The sequence below is a fragment of the Sciurus carolinensis genome, chromosome 9 (assembly GCF_902686445.1).
Source record: "Sciurus carolinensis chromosome 9, mSciCar1.2, whole genome shotgun sequence".
Taxonomy (NCBI): Eukaryota; Metazoa; Chordata; class Mammalia; order Rodentia; family Sciuridae; genus Sciurus; species Sciurus carolinensis.
This window is the reverse complement of record NC_062221.1, coordinates 136,534,138-136,561,076: the sequence shown is the minus strand read 5'-3', so window position 1 is coordinate 136,561,076 and position 26,939 is coordinate 136,534,138. Positions and strand designations below refer to the sequence as shown.

The 26,939-nt window shown below is 48.7% G+C and overlaps 1 protein-coding gene across 1 annotated transcript in view; it reads left to right on the top strand.

Moving 5' to 3' along the window:
* The window catches only part of Dscam (DS cell adhesion molecule), a 665,830-nt gene that overhangs the window by 562,329 nt on the left and 76,562 nt on the right, over nucleotides 1-26,939 (top strand). Inside the window, exons 17-20 of the mRNA XM_047564141.1 lie at nucleotides 4,449-4,689; nucleotides 6,233-6,379; nucleotides 12,524-12,679; nucleotides 19,787-19,920. Of these exons, the coding sequence (XP_047420097.1) occupies nucleotides 4,449-4,689; nucleotides 6,233-6,379; nucleotides 12,524-12,679; nucleotides 19,787-19,920 (678 nt within the window). The remainder of the gene's footprint in view (nucleotides 1-4,448; nucleotides 4,690-6,232; nucleotides 6,380-12,523; nucleotides 12,680-19,786; nucleotides 19,921-26,939) is intronic.

The window sequence follows — 26,939 nt, the reverse complement described above, 5'->3', positions numbered from 1 at the left end:
TTTGTTGACCAATCGTATTTCTTCTTCTGTGAATAGTCTGTTCAGTTCCTTAGAACATTTATTGTTTGGATTATTTTTGTGTGTGTGTCTGTGTTTGTGTGTGTTTGTGTGTGTGCGTGTGTTAAGTTTTTAGAGTTCTTTATATATCCTGGAGATTAATGCTATATCTGAGGTACAGGTGGCAAAGGTTTTCTCCCATTCTGTAGACTCTCTCTTTGAATTCTTTATTGTTTCCTTTGCTGAGAAGAAGCTTTTCAGTTTGAATCCATCCCATTTATTAATTTTTGATTTTACTTCTTGCACTTTAGGGGTCTTGTTGAGAAATTCAGTTTCTAAGTCGACATGATAGAGATTTGGTACTTTTTCTTCTGGTAGGTCCAGGGTCTCTGTTCTAATGCCTAGGTCCTTGATCCACCTTGAGTTGAGTTTTGTGCAGGGTGAGAGATAAGGGTTTAATTTCATTTCACTACATATGGATTTCCAATTTTCCCAGTACCATTTGTTGAAGAGGCTATCTTTTCTACAGTGTATGTTTTTGGAGCCTCTATTTAGTTTGAGATAACTGTATTTATGTGGGTTTGTCTCCGTGTCTTCTATTCTGTACCATTGGTCTATAGATCTGTTTGGTGCTGATACCATGCCATTTTTTTTACCATAACTCTGTAGTATAATTTAAGGTCTGGTATTGTGATGCCACCTGCTTCACTTTTCTTGCTGAGGATGTTTTGGCCATTCTGGGCCTCTTATTTTTACAAATGAATTTCATGATTGTTTTTTCTATTTCTATGTAGAACATCATTGGAATTTTTAATAAGAATTAATTTTAACAGGAATTGCATTAAATTTGTATAGTACTTTTGGTAGTATGGCCATTTTGCCAATGTTAATTCTGCCTATCCAAGAATATGGGATATCTTTTCATCTTCTAACATCATCTTCAATTTCTTTCTTAAGTGTTCTTTGTTTCATTGTAGTGGTCTTTTACCTTTGTTAGATTGATTTCTGAATTTTTTTCTTGAGGATATTGTGAAAGGGATAGTTTTCTTATTTACTTTTTCAGTTGATTCATCACGGATGTATAGGAAAACAATTGATTTTGTATCCTGTTACTTTGCTGGAATCATTTATGAGTTCTAGAATTTTCTGGTGAAATTTTTTTGGACTTCTAAATATCTGTTTAGTTCTTTTACCCATCTTCTGATTGGGTTATTTTGTTTTAGGGTGTTAAGTTTTTTTTTATTTCTTCATCACATTCTATAGTGATTTAGGCATATCAAGTTTTATAGCAGTGCTCTGCACGATAGCCAAGATATAGAACCAGCCCAGGGCCCATCGACAGATGAATGAATCAAGAAAATGTGATACATGCACACAATGGAGTCTTACTCAGCCTTAAGGAAAAATTAAATGATGGATTTGTTGGTAAAGGGACAGAACTGGAGAACATCACACTAAGAGAAATAAGTCAGACTCAAAAAGTCAAAGGTCCAATGTTTTCTCTTTTGCAGAAGTTAGAGAGAAATAAGGAAATAAAAAAGGGGAGTAGATTTCATGAAAATAGAAAAGAGATAAGTGAAGTCGAGGAAGAGGATGGCGAGGGAGGGAGGCAGGAGGGAAAAAGGGAGGAATGGTGGACTGAAAGTGAACAAAGTATGCTGTGTACATGTATGAACATACCACAGTGAATTTCACCTTCATGGAAATCTATAAAACACCAGTTAAAAAACTACACATAAATAGAATGGAGACCAGTGTAGTGGAGGAAGGGGCACAGGGGAAGGGGAGGGGAGGGAGGGAGCATGTGCTGGGCTGAGGGGGAGCAGATCAGTTTCCATGCATGTGTCGAAAGGAACCCACCACTATGTGTTGCTACAATGCACTTATAAAAAGCTTTTAAAAAGCTACATGAAGAAAGATCTCTTTGTTGGTAAATTTGACTTGAGTGAGGAAATACATTATATTAATTAGAAAATGTAAAGGTGATTCAATAGTTGCCATAGGAAAATTTCCATGTACTCAAATTCTTCAAAATCTAAAATCTTCACACCCATTTGAAAACAAAGCAGAAAGCCACCGCTCCCCAGTGGAAAAGGCAACGGATCTTTGGCTCAAAGGCACAGCGACCTCGTCTATAGTAACAGAAGTACCAGCTCCTAACTCAGGAGCCAACTCCATGCCGCTTGACTGACAGATGAAGTGCTTGTCGTGACTGTTTCGCGGACGTCTTAGCACTTTGTAAATCTATTAAACCAGGCTGGGTGTTGAGAAAAGCAACCGAGTCCAAGAAAACCTTAAGTGAAGAAACCGGCTTGAAGAGAATGTCCCTGTAAATATGTCCAATTCCTATGTATTGGTTAAAAATTTAAAGATAGAAGAGGAATCGGTGTCACTCTCTTGTGCACCACAGACTGACTCCCAGGGACAGCCTGGGTATCTAGTCTCACCGGGAGCAAGCGTGCCAGGCAACCGGCGTGTATCTGCTGCATCCACGGAGCCCTGGCTGTGCTCAGCCTTCTCTGACTTCCTGCTGTCCCTACTCCCCTCCTTCACATTTGCTAGTTTTCAAGGACTTGCTCGTCCCTGGGTTTCTTCCCTCTTTCTGTTCCTTCTCACGCCTGTGCACGTGGGCACCCTCCCTGGGCTCCTTCTGCAGGCTTTGCCCACCACACCCTCACCTGCACCTCCCTGAATACTGGCCTCCTTCAAGCTCACCTAGGTCTGTCTCTTTGGGTGGCTTCAGACCATTTTCGTTTTCCCTGTTCTGGATGCTGCCGACCTGCGCCTTCAGTGCTTCCTAGTGCTCAGTGGTCTCTGAAGTGTGTACCTGGTCTCTCCTTCTGGGTTATAAGCACTTACAGGGCAGAGGAAACTTTTCATACCCCAAGAGACACACAGTTTGTACTTAAATGTACATAAGAATATATGCAGTAGCCCCCCTGTAGCTGAGGGATTCAACCAACTGTGATCAAAAGTACTGGGGAAAATGCTTGTGTACTGAACACATGTACTTTTCTCTTGTCATTATCCCCTAAACAATGCAGTTTCACAATATTTACCTAGCACTTACATCAGATCAGGTCTTATAAGTAAGGCACAGATTTAGAGCACACACAGCAGCTCAGTGGCAGAGTGTTTGCCTAGCATGTGTGAGGCACTGGGTTCGATTCTCAGCACTGCATATAAAGAAGCAAATAAAGATCCATTGACAACTAATAAATATTTTTTAAAAACAGAGCACTATGCCACTCTATGTAAGGGACTTGAACGTCCAGATTTGTGCACCCCAGGGGAGTCCTGGAGACAACGGATCCCTAGCAGACACAGAGCAGCCACTGCGCATGCGCATAAGCCATGGCATCTGCTGACAGCCTTGAAGGCTGCGAGTCCTCCACTACCTGGGGCCTCACCTGGTGCTGCTCATGTGGTTGGAAAGGGTCTGGCTCCCCAGGTCCCCCAGGCCAACCCAAACCGCACCATCTGCAGTTCAAGGGCTCTTCGCCTCAGCGGAGCAGAGCCACCGGCAGCCAGGGCAACTTGGGCCTTCAGGAAAGAGGCCACCTCCCCATGATGGCTCAGCTCCCCTCCACTCATCCCAGGGATGCTTCCTTAGAATTGGGCTCCAGGAGGCCAGGGCTGTGATCCTTTGAAATCCGTTCTGTTCCGGTGCCTGGAGGACGCTGGGTGCAGAGGCCAGCCTGGTGGGGGTCTATGGGTGGAGGCAGGAAGGCTGGCTCAGCTGCGGTGGTTGGTGCACACACCGGCAGACACCACCAACCCAGTCTGTCTTCTGGAACATTCCCACCAGTGAGCCTAGTCCTCCAGGGCCGACTGACCCAGAGTCTGAGAGCAGAGACTGAGGAGTCAGGTCCCCCCTTCACGCGGTGACCTCCTGTGAAGAGCGGTCCTGCAGGACTCACCGAGGTGGTGGTGAGGGTGAGGGCGCACGTGCAGGGAGGAAGTTGCTGCCCAGGCTCCACCGTGAGGAAGGCCCCCTTTTACCTCGGTTTTGCTTTCCGTGATTTTGGGTACCTGCAGGTAACCTTGATCTGACAACGGTGAATGGAAACTTTCAGAAACAAACCAAGCATCGGTTTTAAATTACTTTTTTAAAAAAAATTTATAGTATATTGTGATGGTTGTTCTGCTTCCTTATTAGTTATTATGAGTCGCCGGCTGTACCTCATTTATGAATGAGACTTTATCACAGAGATGTATGTTCTGGAAAAGGGATATAGTGTTTATAGGATTGGCCTGTCTGTGGTTTCAGACCTCCCCCAGGGGTCCTGGAGCATGACCCTCTTAAATACAGGGAGCCTTGTGTCAGATTCTGCTACGACTGCCCTCTGACCCTTCAAACAGCCGTGTGCTCGTTTGCCTGTGGCTGCGTGTGCTGATCCCACTCCGGTTCCGCCACAAGCCTTCAGTACATTCTCTCCTCTCCTGTTTAGGCTCCCAAGAAGCATTTGCAAAACGGGATTATCCGTGGCTACCAAATAGGTTACCGCGAGTACAGCACTGGGGGCAACTTCCAGTTCAACATCATCAGTATCGACACCACGGGGGACAGCGAGGTCTACACCCTGGACAACCTGAACAAGTTCACCCAGTACGGCCTGGTAGTGCAGGCCTGCAACCGGGCGGGCACGGGACCCTCTTCTCAGGAAATCATCACCACCACCCTCGAGGACGGTAGGTGGCTGGAGGGGCACAGCCCACCCTTTCCCTCCTGGATACTTGGCTCTGGGCTCCGCATGCCCCGGCTCCCTCTGGCTTGGCCATGACTGGGGCCCCTGGGGGGAAAGCCACCCTAAGCACCTCATCCAGCACATCACTCTGTCACATCCTGGGCAGGTCTGTGTTGCAAAACCAGGATGCACTCCCCTCTCGGAACCTTCCTGGTCCATCTCAAGCACAAGAACCGGGCTTTTCCTCATATGAGCCAAGACTCTTCCTATCACTGCAGGAGCCGGACTAGAATGTGGAAATTGATTTTCTAAGAATTTCTCCCAAATCGATGTTAAGATTTCTTTTCCTTCCTTTCTTCCTTCCTTCCTCCCTCCCTTCCTCCCTCCTTCCTTCTTTCCTTCCTTCCTCCCTGCCTCCTTCCTTCCTTCCTTCCTTCCTTTCTTTTTTTAATTATTGCTTTCTATTTTCAAGCATTCTTTGACCCCAGGAAACAAGGCTTAGTAGCAGGCTGTCTGGAGCAGATCTTGCAGTGATCAAGCGCCCCCTAGTGACCATGATGAATTAATTCACCCTTTCACTAGGACAACAAAACAGCCTAAAAGTTCAAATTTCCAGCAGCTTGAAACTAGAGCAAGGACCCTGGTGTCCAACAGCATCTTAGTGTTTTAGATGAAGAGAGAAGACATAGGGTAGATGGTAGCAAATCATGGTGTCTTTTGAGGCAGGAGGCTCACACAACATTACCTTGTGTAATCAGCCAGAGGATCAGAGATTTGAGGAGGCGAATTATGATTTGCACCTGACATTTCTGACAATTTTTAGGGATGAGAAATCTTAGATATGCAGAAACTTGAAGACTCTCTCTTCATTATCTTTACAATGGTGGTTAAATGTACCTTTTGGGTTTTGTTTTGATGCTCGTGTTTTTAAATGAAGATGTGAGTTTCTGTGGCTAATGTGCATCCTCTTGCATCTAAGGTTTGCCTAAACTCATTATTTAAAATGCTTTGAATGTTCTAGCAATCTGTCTCCTATTTCCTTGTCTCTCTTTCCTCTGACAAAACATTGCAGTATTGAAAAGTGGGAAGGAGACAGTGAAGGAGCTATGTCTATGTAGTCACTTTCCATGCTTTTCAATAGCTAAGCTTCCAATTTATATGCCAGAAGTTACTAAATATGGAGGGAATGCACTGTAAAAAGTAAATGTAACTTAAATAGAATAATGAGAAAATAAATCAGACAAGCATGGTCTTTACTTCAGCATTAAGATCAAAAGTGTGCTCAATTTGGGTCTGGGATGACCTCCTGAAAAGTGTAGTAATTAAATTGGAATCCAGTGTGATAAATGCATAAACTCAAGATATTTTACTGAGTTATCATAATGTTTGTATAAGGAAGTGGTGTGTTTTTCTTTTATTTGGGGGGCCTGAGTGCAATTTTTTTCCTTATCCTTGCATGTTAGATTATCAACCTATGTTGATTATTCAGTATTGCTTTGCTCATAAACCATCCACTATTATTATAAATTCTAATTATTTCATTTCAGTGCCCAGTTACCCCCCTGAAAATGTCCAAGCCATAGCAACATCGCCAGAAAGCATCTCAATCTCCTGGTCCACGCTTTCCAAGGACGCCTTGAATGGAATTCTCCAGGGGTTCAGAGTCATATACTGGGCCAACCTCATGGATGGAGGTAAGGGGACTCAACTAGGACTGCAGTCTTGCCTCAAAGAGCATGCCGGGGGATTTTCAGACCCCTTTCCTAAGGTGGGATTCAGGATATGACTGAGACCTTTTATCCATGGACACTTTCCTGCTGTCTTTCATCCCACGTTTTAACAGGTGCATACAAGCTGTCTAAAACATCACATACCTTCAAAGATCAATGTGCAGCATAGGCCCTTTGGAAAATCAGGCAAGAACAGACTTTCCTAATTATGAGTATCTATGCCAAGATTCTGCAGGCAGCATCCAAAGTTTAATCTCTATCTAGAACATTCTGTGTGATACATATTCTAAAAAGTTGGTCACTTCCTATTCCCCAAATAAATTTAGCACAGAAATTATTTAGGTTCCTGTAGTTGAACTACAAGAGGTCTCAGGAAGATTCCAGAATGCCTCAAGAGGAACATGATTATTTCCCATGAGGAGTCATTACATCTGGAACCCCAGGGCCTGGAGGTGTGGCTCCAGGGTAGAGCCCTTGCCTAGCAGGTGTGAGGCCCTGGGTTCCAGTCACTGTGCACACACACAGAAGGTCCAGAACCCTCTGTTTTTGTTTTTTTTTCCTCTCCTCCTTCCCCTTCTCTTTCTCTTTCTCTGCCTTGTTCCTTCTCTTGCTTGTGTGATTGTGTGGTGTGTGCGTGTGTGTGTGTGTGCACATGCATGGGTGTCTTTTCTTTCAAGTTGGGAAAAATTCTCTTGCTTCTTGGAGACAAGAGTAAGAGAATAAGAGACAGAATAAGAGACCCACTCAGGTGGCAGCAGGATCAGAAGTCTTCAAGTGAGGCCCAATCCTGATGTCTTTGCTTCTGGATGGCGGATATGGCAAGTCAGGCCAGGCTGCCGCTGAGCTATGTGCACAGCAAGGCTACAGCCCAGGGAAGGCCTCCCGGGGTCTGCTCGCCATCTGCCTAAGTCTGAGGCTGCTGGTATGGCACCCGCCCCTCTTGGTTTCCAGCCTCCTGTGTCCACTGCCCCGGGACCCCCGCCACGCTCCCCTCCGTGTTTCTCTGCTCTGGGTCTGGTCCCCCAATGGGTGCTCTCCTCTGAGTTGGAGCAAGTACAGCCAGCACCCAAGAGCCTGCCTCAGGAGCTGGTCCTGGTTCGTTCTACCAATCAAATCTCTGTCCCCACTGTGGTAACGAACGCACAGGGCCTCACGGGCTGCAGCAGGCTCCACTGTAGGCGCAGCACAAAGGAAAGAATATGCATGAGTCAATGAGGCCATTTGCTAAGTCAGGGCCAGTGTGCAGGCCTTTGCTCTCTGTAACTAGGCTTGCCTCTCAGGGCAACCTGAGAGTCCTTTCCAAGCGGGGTCTCGCACCTCTTACTCCCAGCACGGGAGGCCTTCTAGAGAGGTGCACTTGCTGGGCCTGCAGCGGACCTGTGACTGAGCATCTGCTGTGTGCTGACTCCAGGAGACCTGGATGCTCAGTGAGCACTCTAGTCTTGCAGGAAGGGGCGCTGGACAGCAGAGAGCCCCAGTCCCAGCAGCGTGTGCCCATGGAGGGAGGGCAGTAGGAAGTAGATGCTTCTTTAACCACCTCGCCTCCAATACAAGGAAAGTGTTTAAAATGACTGGGGATGTAGCTCAGCAGCAGAGAGCTTGCCTAGCATGCACAGGGCCTGGGTTCCATTTCCAGCACCACCAAAAAAAAAAAAAAAAAAAAAGTCCGTGAAGCCAGGGTAGTGGTGCACACCTGTCATCCCAGCGACTTGGGAGACTGAGGGTAGAGACCGTGAGTTCAAAGCCAGTCTCAGCAAAAGGAAGGCACTAAACAACTCAGTGAGACCCTGTCTCTACATAAAATACAAAATAGGACTGGGGATGTGGCTCAGTGGCTGAGTGCCCCTGAGTTCAATCCCTGGTACCCAATAAATAAATAAATAAGGACTCAGTGGTTAAGCACCCCTGGGTTCAATCCCCAGTACCAAAAAAGTAAAAAGGGCAGTGAAAATTTGCAAAAGGTCCTAATTGATTGACAAGATGCCATGGGCATAGCTACATAGCACTTCTGATTCCACTCCTCACCTTGACTGGGCAGAACCCAAGACCCTACCGTGCTCACCTACAGGCAGAATTATGCTGTAATCATTTCTTTTATTGTTCCTGCCGGAAATATTTCCAACACCCAGAGGTGACCTTCCTCCTCATCTCCACATGTTCATGTCTCCCTGTATTTACCAGCGTTCCCTGTTAACATCTCAGTTTAGAAGTGGACAATATGACTTCATACTTTGAAAGCTTTACAAACTTTACTATTCAACAGTGTTTGATTCTTTAAATAAAGAATGCTTGCAGATATGTACAGTTCTTACAGATAGATACCTCTACCTCCAGAACTGGGTAATACGATCCATGTCAGGTGTAGAAGTTCCATGCTTAATTTCCAAGATAAGAAAGAGCCTTGGAGACAACCCGCTGTGAACAGCCACTCCCTACCTGCCACCATGATGAGTGACATCCTGGGAGCAGGCCACTCCTTGCCATTACCAGTCCTGAGGCTGTGTACCAGGCTGGCTGTCCTCACACCAGCTTGAGCACACAGTGACTATGTGAGACTGTGTGTGCCACACCTGGAGAAAACGTCGCACACAGCACACACCCACACACACACCCACGCATACCATACACGCACCACATATATCACAATCATATACCCACAAATACTGCACACAACACGCATGCAAACCACACACACTACACACACCATACACATACCACACCCTTGTACCACACATAGATCACACACACACCCCAAATACACAACACACACACCTCACATCATACACACCAGACACAACACACACTCACTCCACCACATGACTGCAGACAGAGATGTCACCACCACTGCTCAACTAGTGATTCAAATACTTTACACACTATGTACGATCATTTCATTATTAATGTGATCTGATAAAATACCTGATAATATACTGGATAGACCGAGTTAAATATAGAATATTTCGGTGAATTTCTGAGTTTTTAAAATCGCAATCCGAAAATTTAAAACATTTTAAGACCCACTGGGAAGAGTTCATCAGAGATTGCTGGGAAAATTGTCCCTTTGGGAAGTCCCCACTTGTACCTCAGTCTTAGCCCCTTCTCATCTCTTCTGTCTCCCAGACAGCAACAGAGGGCCCTGAGCCAAAGGTCAGGGTCTGCCGGGCATGTGGGCCCTTGGGGTTGCCTCAAAAATTATTCCCTCCCCTATTTTGTTTTCTGCCTCAAAACTGAGAATGATGCCGATATAAATAAATATATTAAAGTATTTTGTTTTCAAAGAGATGTTTTGCAAGGGAATATGATTTCCAAATTTGTTCTACATATTTGTTTCAGTTTATTTGATTCATTCCCTCAACTAAACACTGCACTTTAGATCATCTGTGTGTGTGTGTGTGTGTGTGTGTGTGTGTGTGCAGAGTGGAGGTGCTGGACGCCGTGTGTTTGCTTGGACCACCTCCCCCGTCTGCCCTTCTCCGACAGTCAGCAGATTGTCCTCCCAGGGAGCAGGAGGGGATGTCAAGACTCGACTCCGAGCTCGGGCTGTCTGAATCGGGGCTCGAGCGCAGCTGTACTTGGGGTTCAGGATAAATCAGTTTATCAGAACAGCACGACCCCAAGCCATGTTGGTAAACATGGTCAGTGAACACCCAAGTACTGACCCTGGTCAGCTTGATTCTGACTCATTGGCAGATTGAACTCCTTTGTGCAGTTGTGACTTTTCTTTAAGCAGATTGGGAGGGAAGGCCACGAAGCCACCCTGCTTCTCATCCTATTCCGTCCCCATCACACAGCTTGCCCCATTGTGACACTGGACTCTCTCTGAGTCAGGCCCCCTGCACCCTTAAAGATGAAAGAGCAAGGACTTCGAGCTGTCGAAGGACATTGCCAAGGCCTCAGAACCGGCACCGGCCTGCGCATCAGTACTCTCCCTGATTGTGTGCGCGTGTGGGTGGGTGTAGGTGGATCTTTGCCAAGTGCAGATGTTTCTAAATCTGAAAAGACTTTGAGGAGCTGTAAGTTTAAAGTTTTCATATTAGCATTTGGGGTTTCTATCCTCATCCAATGGGCCTGTGCCAGCTGTGTTCAGGAAAATGAAAACAAGGATTGAGTGTGGAAGGACCCTCCCTCGGAGGGGAGAATTTCCTGTGCATCTGGGGCGCTCAGTGATTGGCATGTGCATGCATGATGACCACCTGCACGAGCAAGCGCTTTTCTCCTTCATAAGTCACCTGCTGAGACCCCCTAGTTGTGACCTTAAAGGCTGGCCCCTGCCACTCCCTCCGGAAGCATCCCTACAGGGCCGTCCTCAGCAAGGCACCTGCCCACAGAACTTGCCCACCATCTGCCCCAGGTGGGCAGGCCTGCCCCTCACAGGGGTCTGAGCTTCTGTGACCCGCATGCCACCCCTTCGCTCCCTGGTGTGTGCCTGACAAGCCTTGACCACCCCATGCATTATTTCAGGTTCCTCTTTGATGTCACATCCAGCTCCATCTTGACCCTTGATCCAAAGCATACACTTTTAAAAGGACGCTCCCCAGCCAGTATGATGGAGGAAAGGGAGTCTGCTAATGTCTGAACCTCTGCACAGTGCCCAGATGGCCAAAGGCTAGAAGGACAGCCAGCAGGGCAACAGGAGGGAGTGTCCAGCGGGCCTGGTCATCTTGGTGCCGCCTCCCCTGGGCTCCAGCCTGCTTGCCCTCATTTCACCAAGAGACCACAGGCCAGCGGCCAAGACTGTGGACTGTGGATGTGAGTCTGTGCCAGCTGATTCCTCACCTGAGCTCTCAGCCACCGTTCCAGGGTCCTGGCCTCAGGCAGGCTGACCCTCTCTCTCTGCTTCCTGTCTGTCACAGGACGGGCAATGGAAGCCGTGGGACTGTTGGACTGATTTGTGAAGCCAGTCTTAGGGCAGTGCCAGCACCTAAGGAAGGGCATCTGGCACGTCAGTCACCTCTACTAAGCAGGAGAGCAAGAGAGCTCTTACTGCTTTTGAAACACGCCCAAAGGTGACCACCAGTCAGGAGGAATCCCCTGGCCCCTCTCACATCTGGTCATCCCTTAGTACACTGGCCAGCACGCCCTGCCCAGCAACCACCAGCAGCCACTTTGCTGTGGGATGCTCAGATCCCAGGGCTTCTCGCACCCCACCGCTGGCTCTGCAGGTGACTCCCTTCCAGACCCAGGGCTGCTCACCACGCAGGCACTTGACATGTCATTTCTAGTGTTCCCACACTGCCCTGGGTAACATCTGAAGACGGGGCAGCATGATGTTCGCCTTTGAATACCCTTAGCTGGTCCCGCTCCAGCAAGGGGGTGTATTCAGCAAAAGCTGACACGCCACAGTTCACACCAGGTGAGAAGCGGAGCTTGCTGAGCCACTTGCTCTGACACATTTTTTCCCTGCTTATATATTTGATTTTATTTTTTTAAGTTTTTTTGAGGTGTCCCTGACAAATTAAAACTGCATTCAAGGTGAGCACGTGGAAGTCCTGACAGACGCGTGCTCCGTGAACCCTCGCCACCTCCCAGCTCAGGAGCGGATCCACCACCTCACACGCTCACATTTTCTATTTTTTCCCCCAAAGATACGAAGTTTCAGTTATGCAAGAGGAACGCGTTCGGGAGCTCTGTTGTACCGCCTGGTGACTACAGTTGACAATACTGCGTCACCATGTGGGATCTGCCACCCGGATAGGTGTTAGCTCAGACATTGGAGACAAAGTGAGGCACTTAAAAATATGAGTAGATAAAAAATAAAAGCAAACAGACACCTTAACTTGCAGGAGCTTTGTAATGAGCACAGAGGAATTACAGCGTGAACCTAGGCTTGCTGGTGTGGGGCTCCAGGGCCACGCTGGCCAGCAGCTGCCTGAGGCTCCTGAGTGGCAGCCTGGGGTGGGACTGAAGCACTGTTGCCCAGGTCAGTTTTCTGCCTGCTGTTCTGGGGCAGGTGGCTGCGATGGCGATGCCAATGGCGGTCATGATGTTGGTATCCCATGGTGCCTGCCTCCTGCCCCCTTGGGTTCTGTGGGACCCCGGGGACAGCGTGGGAATGTGAGTGCTGATGGGTCCGTCATGGGAGTCTGTTTCCTTGTTCTTTTCCTCCAGAGCTGGGCGAGATTAAGAATGTCACCACCACACAGCCGTCCCTGGAGCTGGACGGGCTGGAGAAGTACACCAACTACAGCATCCAGGTGCTGGCCTTCACGCGCGCGGGGGACGGGGTCAGGAGCGAGCAGATCTTCACCAGGACCAAAGAGGACGGTGAGACTCGGGACGGCGGCAGGCGGAGAGCTCAGCTCCTGGCTGCACGCCCAGGGACACGCCAGGCTCCTGCCAAGTGGCAGCACTCCAGGGCTGAAGCCGTTGAGTCACTCTCAGCCTTGGCCACCAGGCTGCTCTTGACCTCACTCGGGGAAATCCTTGATGTCCTCACAACACTCAGCAGTGCCATTCAGGCCTCCCGGGCTGGGCTGCCTGCGCTCCTTGCATCCACTGGGTCCCCTTCCCTGTAACTTTTCTCCTCCTCCCCACCTTGCCCTCCTCCCCCTCCTCCTACTATTCCTCCCTTCTTACTCCTCCCCTTCCTCCCCCCTCCCCCTTCCTCCCTCTTCTCCCCTCCCCCTCCCCTCCCCCTCCCCTCCTCCCCCCTTCCCTCCCCCTTCCAGTCCTCCTCCCCCCATTCCCCCTTCTCCTCTTCCCCTCCTCCTGACCCTCTTCTTCCTCCTCTTTTCTGTTTTGCTTCTTATGGGGCCAAGTATCATTTTAAACAAACAGGCCTTTTGCCTCAGTACCTCTGCACCTGTTTTGCATCCTCCTAGATCAACTGCAGGGCCTCTCTGCCCACAGCATAAGGTCTGATAACTGCACCTTCATAAGCTCTGGAAACTGTGCCCTGCATAGGCCCCGTTATTCTAGGCTAGTTAAATCACTGCAGGAGGCCGCGATTTAAGAGCTTCACAGTATGATTTTTTTTTTCTTAAATTCTTACAAGGATTCATGATGATTGGGTAAAATTTTAAATCACTGTTCATTTTGTTTTCGGCTATTAATCCGATTTGGATTGGGTTACGTGACCATTACCCAAACCTACACAAACCATACTGCAAAGGGTTTTCTATTATTCTAAGGGAGACCCTCAGGTGCCTTCTCTGAGCTATTTAAGGAACAGTTAAGTCCCAATAAATAGCAAAGCAGTTGCCCCCAGCTTAGTCAAGGAGGAGCAGCCGATATCAAATGAGTGCCTTCAGAGTCTTCCAAAAACATTTCAGCACAGACCCATAGCAGAGACAGTGTTGGCCCAAGTCCCCAACACACCCATGTGCCACACTGACGGGGCTCACAGCTCACTGTCTGGTCTTCAGGACTCAGTTCCCCAGGAAGCCAGGAAGGTGGAAGAGGGAGAGCCATTACCTACTTCTTGTGACCTCCTGAGTATCTGCAGGTTTGATGACTAGAATCTCATTTCTAACCCCTCCCACATAAGTCCTGGAAGCCAAGCTGGGAACCCAGCACAGAGGCAAGGACTGGGCCTTCTCTCCAGCCTGTCCATCTCCTCTCCCAATTTCCCAGCATTCAGAGGGCTCTCTTCCACCACGCAGGGTGCACTGATCTCGGCAAGCCAGGCCCTGCTCCCTGACCAGCCCCATCTACCCCCGGCACACAGGATCCACTCGGTCCCTTCTCAAATTATAGTGTCTGTTCACAAAATCAGTCCTCACCAGCTTTAGTTTTTCTACAACACACAGTCGTCCCAAGCATGGTGCAGTGTCAGCCAGCTCTGCTCAAAGATGTTGAGTTAGTCACAGTGCAGTGCCAACAGCACGCCACTCATCACGAGCAACACCCTCCAGGCTAAGCCCTGAGTGAAAAGAGGCACGATCCAATTTTAAAATGTAATGGACAAAGCGCTGTGTGAATGCCAGCACTGTCCCCTGCTGCCCACGGGCCTTGGGCCCCTCACCTAGCCCTCCCTGGACTAGACGGACCTCATGAACAAAGTAGCGGCTACTGGACTGTATGGACTCAGCGTACAAAACAAGCCACGTGGGCCACCCAGTTTGGCCTGCAGCGGGCTGCTCCTGCCCCAGATCCTGGGTTATTTGCTCCACTCCTTCAGAGCAGGGGTGGAAGATTCCTTGACATTGCTAAGGAGTAATCAGATGTCACTGCAAGAATCATTTAAAGAGTGAATGGTTCCACAACACAAATGTCAACATTCTCATTTTTCAGAAGAAAATACAGAATTCCAATAAGAAGCGAAGGCTCTCCACTGCTCTGATTGACTCAATTTTGGATCAACTTTTAAGGAATCCTCCAGTTTTAGAAGTCATAGAATTTGATCTCAAAACTTGACTCCTCAAGGCCCAAGGTCTAACTTGTCCAACAACTCTTTCCTGCTTCTGGAACCAGCATTGACAATGTCCTGCCTTGGGTCTGCCAAATACTCTGGGGAGGGGCCCAGGATTCCGCTTGGGCTGGTGGTACACAGACTGAGTGTCAGTACTAATCAGAGTAAATCAGCACTTTCAGAAGGAAGCAGAGCAGAGACTGGGTGGAAGGAGGGCAAAAACTAGTATAATGATGAACTCATCTCCAGTGCACTAATTTACACATGGTAAAGAACCGTGCTGGCCACCTTGGTGGACCCAGTATCTAGTAGCAATGATGTGTGAGCAGTCAATACAAGTGAGTGCAATTCTGTGTCTGACTGAAAGAAAAGACCGAGACTAATCTCACAGATGAAATGCTTCATCCAATTGACACTACAGGCCCTGCCTGCCCCTCTGCTGAGGAGGTGTCATCTATTTGAACTTGGGATTACACTGCCAACTTGAATTAAAATATGGACAGAGCGCCAGTAAAATAATTGCCAGCGTTCACTAACTTCTTCCTCATTAAGGCATTATTTTAGACATAGATTGAAGTTTCAGTGTTTATCTGTGTTCTCGCCAATAAAGAGAAGTTAATATGTTAACTAGAAACTTCCAATGAGCCCTGTATGCCTTACAGGGTTCCTAACCATTGGTGCTAACCCCACAGCCTCAAGGGGCCTGAAGGTCCAGGTTGTGTTGTTAGTGTATGGAGGTCGATGGTCATCCTAAAGAGGGAAATTTTATCACCAGTAAAGACAAAAAGTTTACTTTTGCAAAGGATGTTTTGCAATTATTTGTTTAGAGATCACATCTCCTACCCTTTCAATAGTTTCTCAGTCTTTATCTAAGAATTCTTGGACTTATAGACACATCCTCAGATCTGGGGTCATATTCTCAGGCCAAAGGATGTCTTCTCAGATCCTTAAATGTGAGGACCCTTTACATTTCAGGTCCATACACATAATCTTGTAGTCTGTGAGTATTGCTCACGTTTCAGATTCACTGCCCGGGCCCCAACCAATGAGAACTTTTACCTCTGTCTTTGTAGTAGGAATGCAGAAGATTATTTGCAAATGTGACTTTCTGCTTTTGAGCAAAGAACAATTAATTCTGAACTCTGAAACATCCGTGAGATCCTAATATCGTTTTATTTGCCAAGAACTATAATCTAAGCACAGCCATGGGAAAGGAGTGCAAACAGAATATAATCTATTAATTTTCAATTGCTGCTTTCAGTCTGCAGGCATCAGCTGGTTTTAGCCTCAATCTCTTTATGCAAAAATAAACATTATATATGTACAAATAGAGATGGTTGTGCTCAAGTTCAAATATTTGCTGAGCACGCTGCTGATGCACATGACTGCTGAGGCGCTGGGGGAAAGGCGGGCCTCGGGTGTGATTCCTGACATCGGCCCCCTCCCTCCCTCCCTCCCTTCGGTTACACCTTTGGCGGGACCTCTGAAGACGCAGCTGAGAGGAGTAAGGCAGATGCATGGAGGCTCTGGCCAGTATCTTGAACTGTGTGTGCCTGTGGCAGTGGGTCTCAGTAGACCTTCCAGTGTGTGTGTGGGTGTGTGTGTGTGTGCTTACACACCACCATCAGAGCAGCCTCAGCTGACACTGACGGCATCGGTCCAGTGGGAAGACCTGCCTGTCAACACTGCTTAGGACTCCAGGGTCACACAGCACGTGGGACAGTGTCCTGTGCAGTAGATAGCACCACAGCCACATGACAGACCTACATGTCCCCAGGAGACTCTCCAGCCGCCACACGCTCCCCACCCTGCCCTGCCAACACTCTTGTATCAAGCCAGTGGTGGAATGTCTCCATGCCTTCAAATCTCTCTGCTCTCCATCCTGGACTCGGGATCCTCTTTCTTTTTAAACGCTTTCATTAGCACATGACAGTTGTACATAATAGGGGGGTTCGTTTGACATGCTTCTATATTCATGGGATATGATTTGTTCCATTTTGATCCCAGTGCTGCACCTCCCCTCCCCACCTCCCTCTCCTGGCTCCCCTTCCTCTACTGTGCTTCCTTCTATTTATTTCTTATTTTTTAAATTGGTACTTTACAGACACGCATAAACGTGGAATTCATCGTGAGGTGTTCTTACATGCACATAGCATGATCGACTCAATTACATCCTGCAGTTTCTCCCTTTCCCACCCCCCTCCCTCCCCCTTGGTCCCCCTCTCATGTAAGGGACCTGTTGGGTTAGGTCAGGCCGCCCAGGAAACTCTCCTTCTATCATACATCTTCAAACCCCATCGCCTTTGCCACATAAGGTAGCAGGGTCACAGGAGTGATCCAGCCATTGTGGTAGGAATTACCACCCATGCTCTTGAGGAGCAGCTGTGCAGATAAGCCTCTGCAGGATCGCGACCTCCTTAGACCCTGGCTGTGACATTAACTAATGAAATCACTTCCCCACTCACTCAGAGAATCTGCATCGAGAATCTAGAATGTTCCAGATACTGGTCTAAGTCCTAGAGAGACAGCAGGCTGGTTGGGGAGACAGCATAGGCACGCCATCCTGAGTGGGCTCTGACAGATGCCATGGAGAAGAGTCTAGAGAGAACATAGGGCCCTGGCCATCTAGCCTGCTTCCTGGAGGAACTGATATTTAGAAGAACATGAGAGAAGAGTGAGTTTTCAGGGAAAATGTAGAGGGTGGAAAAGGTTCCAGATAGAGGGATACCACAGCCCTGTATCACCATCCACCCAGGGCCTGGAGGAGGACACTGAAGGAACTAGAAGGGAGCCAGTGTTAGAGAACACCACCCAGCCAGGAAGGAGCCCAGCCACTCACCTGTCCTGTCCCCGGGCAACTCTGAAGGGCTGGAGGAACTCAACACGCCCCTCAGGGGAGGAAGAGGACTCTCGGCTCTAGCTCCTCTGACTGAGAAGACATCTGGGACACCTCCTGAAATGAAGTGGGAGAGGAGAGGCTCAGCCCAGGTGAGGGCATGGTCCACCTGAGGTCCCCGTGACACCCTCACAGAGACGTGCTTGGCAGTTATGAGAGAAAACAGCAAGTGCAGCTCAGCAGGGGAGTCCTGGCCTGGCCAACGGGGAGAAGGTAGAAGACGGATTCTCGAGGCTGCACCCTTTATGTCAACCCAATAACCCTGGTGTCAGAAATTCACTGTGGGGGCCAGGAGCTCATGAAAACCACACAAGCTTTCTAGACCTTCATGTTAAAAAAATAGATAAATAAATAAAATGGAATCTACCAAGATGTTTGCTAATAAAATCAAGATCCTGTCTTGATTTTTTTAATCAGTGGAGGAAAAGCTCTCCCTCTCTCCCGCCTCCCTAACTTCTATCGAAGGAAGCATTCCAGAGGCAGCCCTTTAATTGCCATGGAAACATCTTTCTTTCGCGCTTGCATTTCATTGGTTGACATAGTGATGAACACACAGCTTCCCATGACAAGAGAGATGGTCACACCTGGCTTGCAAATGAGCAAGCAGCACCTGGGCTCCTGGAGAGATGCTGGCCTCTGGCAGTGCTCAGCATGGGGACTTGGCCAGCAGGTTGCTCTCCAGAAGGAGGGGACAGTATTGGCTCATCCAGGGTGTCCGTGAAGATGAAAATGCTCAATGGACACCCTCTTCACTGGGTGCCCAGGAGGAATCCTGGCGTCTCTAAGCCAGCTTGTGGAAGTCTTGGTGACCCCTCACCTACGGGACAATGGAGATGTTCCAGGATCCGTCACTCACAGGACCTCCTCTTCCAGCTTTCACTGTCTGCAGGACTGGCCAAGACCTGCAAATGGTGATGACCACGTCCAGCCCAAACTGGTTCTCCCCAGAGCGGCTGGTTTTGTCGTTGAGACTTACAAGAGTGAAGGTGACCCTGAGGAGATCCACACTCACCTCCCACAATCTCGACTGAGCAGCTGTGCTGTCCGAGGAGATGGAGGGACCCAGAGACCCTCCTGGGCTCCCCAGGACTTACTGCCTTGAACCTCAAGGCCTCCCGCTGGCGGGAACCATCTCCCATGGACAGTCAGACTGACATTGAGGCCACTCCACAGCAGGTCTGTGTCCTTCCCCGTCTCCCAGGCCTCGCCACCTCGGCCCCGTCCTCCCTCCCCAGCCTAGAGAACTGAGGATGGGGAGGGGGTGCAGCCGGCCCCTGCCCCACTCCTGCTTCACAGCGTGGACGCCATTTCCTGCCTTCTTGGGTGAGGTGTGCCGTACATACATACATACCTGCCATTGCCCCTGGACTCAAAGACCTCACCATGAGTCACAGTTCCATCCCTCTCTGGGTACAGAGGAGCCATGGCAGGGTTCTGGGCAATCAAGAGTGTCCCCTGGTGACCAAGGCCGCTCACCGTCATGCCTCTCTGCTGCAGAGGCAGGACACACATCCCCGCCCCCTCAGAGTCATAAACCGTAGAAGGCACAAGAGTGACCGAAGCCCTCCAGCTCTTCAGGGATGGGAGGTCACAGGGGCAGGAATGGAGAGAAGTCTCCCAGGAGAACAGGAGCTGGACCTGCAGCTGTTGGTTCACAGGCCATCACAAAGTGGCCTCACACTTCTGGAGGCCAGAAACCCAAGCAAGCTATGGCCAGTGTTGGATGTCCTGAGGGCCAGGAGGGCCCAGGGCTGTCCCCTGGGCTGCAGATGGCCTCCTCTCCCTGTGTCCCTTCAAGTCATCTTCCTGGCAGACATGCATTTCTCTGGGTCTAACTTGCGTTTTTTAACAAGAACCCCAGTCACAGTGGGGCAGGGTCCACCCTGATGGCCTCGTTTTAGCTCACCGGCCTCTTTAAAAGTCCTGTCTCCAAGTAAGTTCACGTTGGGAGGCCATAGGGGTCAGGACCTCAAGGTACGAATGTGGCTCCATTGTGTCCTGCGGGCGCCGGAGAACAGAACCCAGTCCTCAGAGCTGAGCAGCAGGGCCGCCCAGCTGCAGCGGGCCCTGTGGGGGCAAGGCCCGTGCGTCCTGTGAGCCGTGACTAAACGCTGGCCTCTTCCAGTTCCAGGTCCGCCCGCGGGCGTGAAGGCGGCTGCGGCCTCGGCCTCCATGGTCTTCGTGTCCTGGCTTCCCCCTCTCAAGCTGAACGGCATCATCCGGAAGTACACGGTGTTCTGCTCGCACCCCTATCCCACAGTAAGTTGGTCAATGGCCACGCGCCACCTCCCGCAGCAGAGTGTCCAGCACACCTGATCTGAAGCCAGGCTCCCAGCGGGAGCAGGGCCAGGCTGTGGGAGTCCCTGTTCATGCCCGGTCCACTGCACTGCCGGTCGCTTTTCAAAATCGGCGGGGGGCCTTAATTGCGCCTTGATTGACAGTCAGTCACACCTGTCATGCGACTGCTAGGCCCTCACTCCTGTGCCCGCCCTCCTCTGTTCTCCCGCCCTGCCCATCCCGCAGGAGGAAAGCTGCCAACCAGCCCCGGGCGGGCGTGTGGAGACTGGAGACAGGGACCCTACCATTGCCCCAGCAGGCCTAGCTCCCTGGGCAGGAAGAAGTCAGATGCTCGACTTCACCATTTCATGGCATTTGTTATCAGAGAGAACAAAGAGGGGCACGTTGACACTGATGGTGTCTTCAGAGAGAGTTTATGACATTTTCTGAAGTGGAAGCCGTGGCTGATCCCTCTGTGGGTCTCCCAGCTCCTGGCTTCGCATTTCACACCGATAGCCATTTGGGGAGCATTCGGGGGTGAATGCATGAACTCATTGTGTTTCCATTGTGATAAAATATGTATCTCATTCCTGTTACCATTGTAACCATTTCAACTGTGCAAGATCGGAGGCACCAAGTCCATTTACAGTGTGTCACCATCCCTGTTCAGTGAAGCTTGACACTTATCAATGACTCGCCTCCTCCCCCCACCTCGGGTCCCAGCAGCCCATCCATTTCCTGTCTCAGAGTTTGATCTAGGGACCTCATGTGAGGAGGATCGTACAGCATTGTCCTTTTCTGACTGGCTTATTTCACTGAGCACGACATTCTCAGGGTTTATCCATGTTGGGGCATGTCAGAACTCCCTTCCCCTGTCAGGCTGAACAGTCCTCTTGAACTAATTCATTAATCCTTTAACTAAAGTCCAGAGTCTGTGGCGCCCTGAGACTGGCGCAAGGGAGCCAGGGGAGGTCGCGTGGGTGGCCCTCGCAGCTCCAGCCTTCTGCTGAGGGAAGTCTCACTGTGCCTTCTCCAACACATGTCAATGGCAGCACCTCTGCCCCTAAAGTACAGATTTTAACATAAAGGGTTGGGCTCCAGAAGGTCTTTGTGAGTTACCTGTTTGTCCTCAAATATGCCCATGAGCTGTCACCAAGCCCAGGGTGCAGAGCAGCAGACACCTCAGGAGCAAGTACCTGCCATTGCATCCTCTGCTCTGGGTAGCGAGGGTCTTAGGACCCCTCAGCACAGCTTCTGATTTCCTCAGTGACCCTACCATGTCCCCATAGCTACTGAAGAGACAAAATCCTTGCTGAAGAGACTCACTTTCCACTTGAACTTATTTTCATTCATTCATTCATTCATTCGCTGATCCATTCATCTACCTCCTGGAAGTCTGATATCTGCCATTTTGACTTCCACAGCTAGAAAGGGATTAGCAGGCTACTGGGAATGCTGAAAACTTACAGTCATTCTGTCCTCCCAAAGTGATCGTGGTTTTTAAACTGGAAATGTGAACCTGGCTAATTGGAGCGAGATCTTAGTGAGGGATGCTTACAGGAGATATCCCCTGGCTGGAGGAGGCTCTGTCCTCGGGCCTAAGAATTGCATACAGCAAAGCAGAGTCAGGTATCCAGAAAATGTAACCAAGGAGTCTGTATGTGGATGGAGTGATTTTCCCAGGGATCCTCTCTTGTCCTTCGCAGAACACAGAATTGACCCACCAGGACTCTCTCAGTGAGACCCTTCCCAAGGTGAGAGGAATGAGATTGAATCAACCAGAAAAGGTGGGAAATAACTGAGTTTCTCACCTGGCTGATGTTTTGCAACCACTCTGAGGGCATCTCTGCTCTGCCTTTTGGCCATATTAGAAAGCGTTACAGATGTAGATACCAGCTGGTCCAAAGATGCCCCTGGTCTTCTGAGCCCCGGAAACCAGCTCTGTCCTCAATACAGTGAAATGAACTCAAGTCAGTTTTACTCCATTTCTACAGCTGCGTTACAGTGAATCTATTTCAAACCTCATTTGAGACCTGGTTTTTTTTTTTTTTTTTTTTTTAATAAAATACCTTTACAGGTCAAGATCAGAGAGAATTAATGTATTTCAGATAATGAGTATTTATAAATCCCATGTGTTACTCTGTTTTAATATGGAACTAGTGAGAAACTATAAATTCCTGGAAAGGTAGGGTTTTGTTGTTGTTCCAACTTTAATTTCTGTGAGTCAATTTTAAGCCAGAAAACTAGACTGTAAAATTGTCTGAGGTCTGTGCATTTCCAGCTATGTGTCAGAATGAACACCAGGGGGCAGCACCAGCTCTGCACTTTTCCTTGTTCGTAATATGATATTTTTTTTCTCTGAAATGATTTCATAGTTGAATGTAGAACATGGGAGGGTAAATCAGGACACAAGATGCCCTGTAATTTGATCTTCTTTTAAGAGTCCCTCAGCGAACCTTCTCACTGCTGTTAATTTTCTCTTAAGATTACTAATTCATCTCTCTTCCTTCAGAAAGGACCTCATTAAGACTTTTTGCTCTAATATGTAAAATATGGTGTCTAATAATAGGCATTTATTTTATGGTATTCTCAGTTCACATTGGTAAAATACATTAGAATTTGAAACTCTGCATGTGGTCAGACAGGTTACATTTATCTGGTTCATTTACTGGTTTTATGAAAATAGATATTCATCTCACCTTGAAGTCCAGCAAACGGTGAGACATCAGCCTCCTGACCAGACACCGAAACAGGAAATCACAAAATTCGTCTTCTTTGAAATCTCATCCATGTTGTTTGTGGATTCTGACTATTAATTTCAACATATAATGGTTTGAGTTATCAATTCACAAACTATGAATAACTAGTGGAAATCCAAACAAGCAAAATAACTTGTCAAGGTTCCAAGTAGAAAGCAGCTAAACTGTATTTCCTTTCTAGGGCTCCACACTGGAGGAGATGCTCACCTGTAAGGGGAAGCATCATCCATGTTCTCTCTTGACTCCCTCTTCGTATCCTCTCCTACCTTCGTGACTCATGAGATCTCTTCTTACAATGTAATGACATCTCAAGTTATGGAGTTCAAACTTCTCATCTCTAATCCTGTGGATGTCAGCAAACCAATCGGTCCCACATTTCCAACTTCCTACCACACTAGTCCTCATGGAGAGCTCACCAGGACTTCACGTCCACAGTGCCCAGCACTAACCTCATTATTGCCGGCCCTTCCCTTCCTGTTCCTTCTATTAGCCAATGATCCAGTTGTATTCTTTCTTCCAGGTAGCATCCTAGAGTGACCTTTGATTCTTCTTCTTCATGTCACTCACTCGTTGTCTCTGATTACCAAATCATTCCTTCATTTGCACAACAAATATTCGTGGAGTACTACCCTGCACCAACCCTGAGCTGGGTTCCCAGCGTGCCATCTAAAGAAGCTGAGACCCCTGCCCACAAACAAGTCAAAAGCTCAGCGACTTATGCCAACAATAGCTTGATTGTACTCTCGTATCCATGAGATGGATGTTTGTTGGTGGAGGCTCAGCTTCTTGTCATCTTCACTCCAGGACCCAGTACTGGTTTTAGAACAGAGGGAAAGAAATGTCCAGAGAGGCAGACGTGGGCAGTCAATGCTTCCACAGAAATCACCGGCCGGAATTCATCAAGCGGCCTCGCCTGACCGAGAGGGAGCCAGGAGCACAGTCTGAGCACATGTCCAGAAACTCCAGGAAGCCAGTGGTGGTCACCTCCCTGTGGACCTTGGTAAAAGCACAGGCGAGGGGCTTCTTCAAACAACAGGGCAGAGTGGTTTCTTGGAACGTGTTCACAGCCTGGCTTGCGGGAGACTGTGCTGGATCTGGGGCAGGAAGGGATTCTGACCAGAGGATTCTGCAGAGTGGCCCGGCTCACAGGCCCTCTCTCGTTGCCCTCCTTTCCTCCAGGCCCACTCCCAGGCCTGGGCCCAGGTGCTCCCTGGGGAGCCAAAACGGAGGCACAGGAGGTCCAGCAGCCTCCACTCCAGCCCCCTGGGCACAGCGCTGCCCGGTCTTCCCCCCAGCTCGGAACCCGGCCATGTTGTCCTGTGCACGTCTTAATGACTTCCCGTTTTTCATTTAAAAGCATCCGAGGCTCCACGCGGCCTACATAAGTATCCACCCAACTCCGGCCCATCTCAACCTCCACTAGCCTTCCCCACCCCAGCGCTAAGGCCCGGCCCTTTAGGCGGATGCCTGCGTGTGAGCAGGTGTGTGCCCATGTGCCCGCGGGCTCCTCCCGCCTGTCCCTCCCATCCCCCCGTGTAAACGCTCTTCCTTGAAGCCTCAACCTAGGGCTGAATTTTCATTCCACCATTTCTGAGCACCGCCTGGATTCCAGCCGCCGTGGGCTAAATGCTTCCCACCTGTGGTTTTTGAGCTTGTGTTACCATGACGCACATGGAAATGTGTATTACAATCACAATCAGCACACCACACACACACACACACACACACACACACACACACTCACACCAAAAGCCGTGGGAACAAAGCATACCCTTACCACACGCAATGCCTGCTGATATTTTCTGTTCTGCTGGATTTTTTCCCCCTTTTTATCATGTTTTTAAAATGTCCCACTAAATGCTTCAGTGACCCACATTTTTTTAAATACCGTTTCACATTAGTTAATCCTAATGCCTGCCTTATGCAGGAGATCTTGTTATTGACATCTTTGTTTTACTGAGACTGAAGTGGGGCTGTGCAGGCCATTCTGGGTCACGCAGCTCAGCACCATGGTTAGCCACTCACAGAGGCCAAGCTCCAGTCTGGCCTCCCCCGGAAGGCCTACATCTCCCCCAGGAAGCCAGCTCCGTCCCACCTCAGGGCTCCCCAGCACGGACTGCAGCCTGTCTTCAACATGACCCAGCCCCCCACAATGCTGGACACAGGCGTGTTTGGTCTCTGGTGGCTTGTCCATTTCTTCAGGGGCCACGCTGGTCACTGTCGTGACTTGGAGAACCCTGACGCTATGCTGAAATGGACGCTCAGCAAACTGTGCCCTGAGTCAGATTCCATGGACGCTCCCCGTGCCGTAAAGGAGGCCCCTTGGCACAGTGCAGTCACCGCTTGCTGAGGCAGGAGAGTGTGGCCACTCGGGGAGGCTCCTGTCCCTCAGGATTCACAGCTGATGCCTGCACTCTCAGTCACTGACGTGGAAAGCATTCTTCCATAGCTCTACCTAAGTGACCCAATAAAGGGTCTCTCTGTTCTCAAATAGTAAATCAGGAAGGCACAGAGATCCCTCAAGTTGGGTTCCATTGATCAAGTTCATAAGACATTTGTTGAGCTTTTTGCATGACAGGCCCGTGCTAGGCTCTCCCTGCTCTGGTGACCAAGCATACATTACACAAGATCCTGGCATCTTGTCACGGAATCACACAGCTGGAGGAAACCCAGGGAAGTTTCACTGAGGCAAAGCTACATCTAAGCATGCAAGGCACAAAGTTCATTCTGGTTTATAAAAACTCTGGGGAAATTTATTCTCGAAGACTCCATGGAAATACCTCTGTATTTAGTGGCCAGCTCTAATATAATGATTCCACATTGTCATTAAAAATTTTCATGATGCAGTTTGCATCTCTTTATTAGCCTTCTATTCTTTGGGAGAGTAGAGAGGAAGTCTGTGTTGTATCTTAAAGGTTCATCCCTTAAAGATGGTCTTTTCCCCCCTTAACCTGTCCTCCCTAATCAGACAGTCACTGCTCAGTCTTTCTGTGGAAACTGCATTCAATTCTCTTTTCATGTTATCACCAACAGTCACTGATTTCACTGGACATCACATACAGTTGTACAATTGCTACCCTTGGTCAAGACGCTGGTGACCTGTACTGTAGGGGAGGCCATACCTCAGTCTTTGAAATCCTGCGCTCAGTATTGTAATTTACAGATCCAGGGAGAAGAAAGCATATATTCGGATGGAATTTCTGTATGTCACCACGCCCTGTAAGTCTCTTTTGAAGAAGTCTTACAAGATTGCCTGCCCAACTGGGCAGATAATCTTCCAAAAAGAATTCTGGCTTTGAGCTGACATCCATTCGTCCTAGACAGCCACCGTATGCCAGCCTGAGCGTACTTCTCCGTTGCTGCCAAAAGCTTCCTGAGAGTCCTCAGACTAAAATACCCTTAAAATAAAAAGGGAGTAGACTTCATTTTTTTTTTTTTTTTTAAAGCATGGTTGTAGACTCGCAGAAAGATGGAGCACAAGGCATGGAGAGTTCACATCTCTCCCAGCCTCCTGGGATCCCCGCTTCCCATTACAATTGATGAACATACACTGACACATCATTACCACCCAGGGTTCACATGAGGGTCCTCTTGGTCCTGAGAAGTTATGGGCTTGCACAAATGCACAGTGGCAAGTATCCAGCCCTCAAGGATCCTGCTGAATAGTGTTCCTGCCCCTTGTCCTCTGCACTCCCATCTATCCCTCCCTCCCACCTGACCTCTGGCAACGTCAGATCTTTCTCCCATCCTCATGGTTTTACAAAAAAAAAAAATCCCTTTCAATCAACTAGCTTTTGGAGCCTTTGAAGGAGTCTGGCTTTGAAAACATCTTATCTTTTTGACTTGGACTGACCCAAACATGTTGTACTATTTAAGGAATTAAATTGGCTCCAAATCACTTTCAATTAAAAGTAGTGGAAATAGCTATTTTTCCCATACTTCATATCATGAATACATTACTTTTATCACTAAGAATAGTCGTTTTCACCAATTTATTCTATGTGAGAAGTTACATGATGCTAAATTTGTTCTTTCATGCAGAATTTTTCAAATAGGTGGCAGCCATCAAGTTGAATTAATAATGCACTTTTGACAGGTAATTAGGGTGGTGACAGTAGGGTCGATGAAGAGGGGATGTGGCAGAATCATAGTGAGGAAGGTCGTGTTGTGCACAAACGCCTGGAAACCTGGAGGAAGCTGCAGCGCAGCTGGCTGACAGGACAGTGTCCCCGATCCCCAACA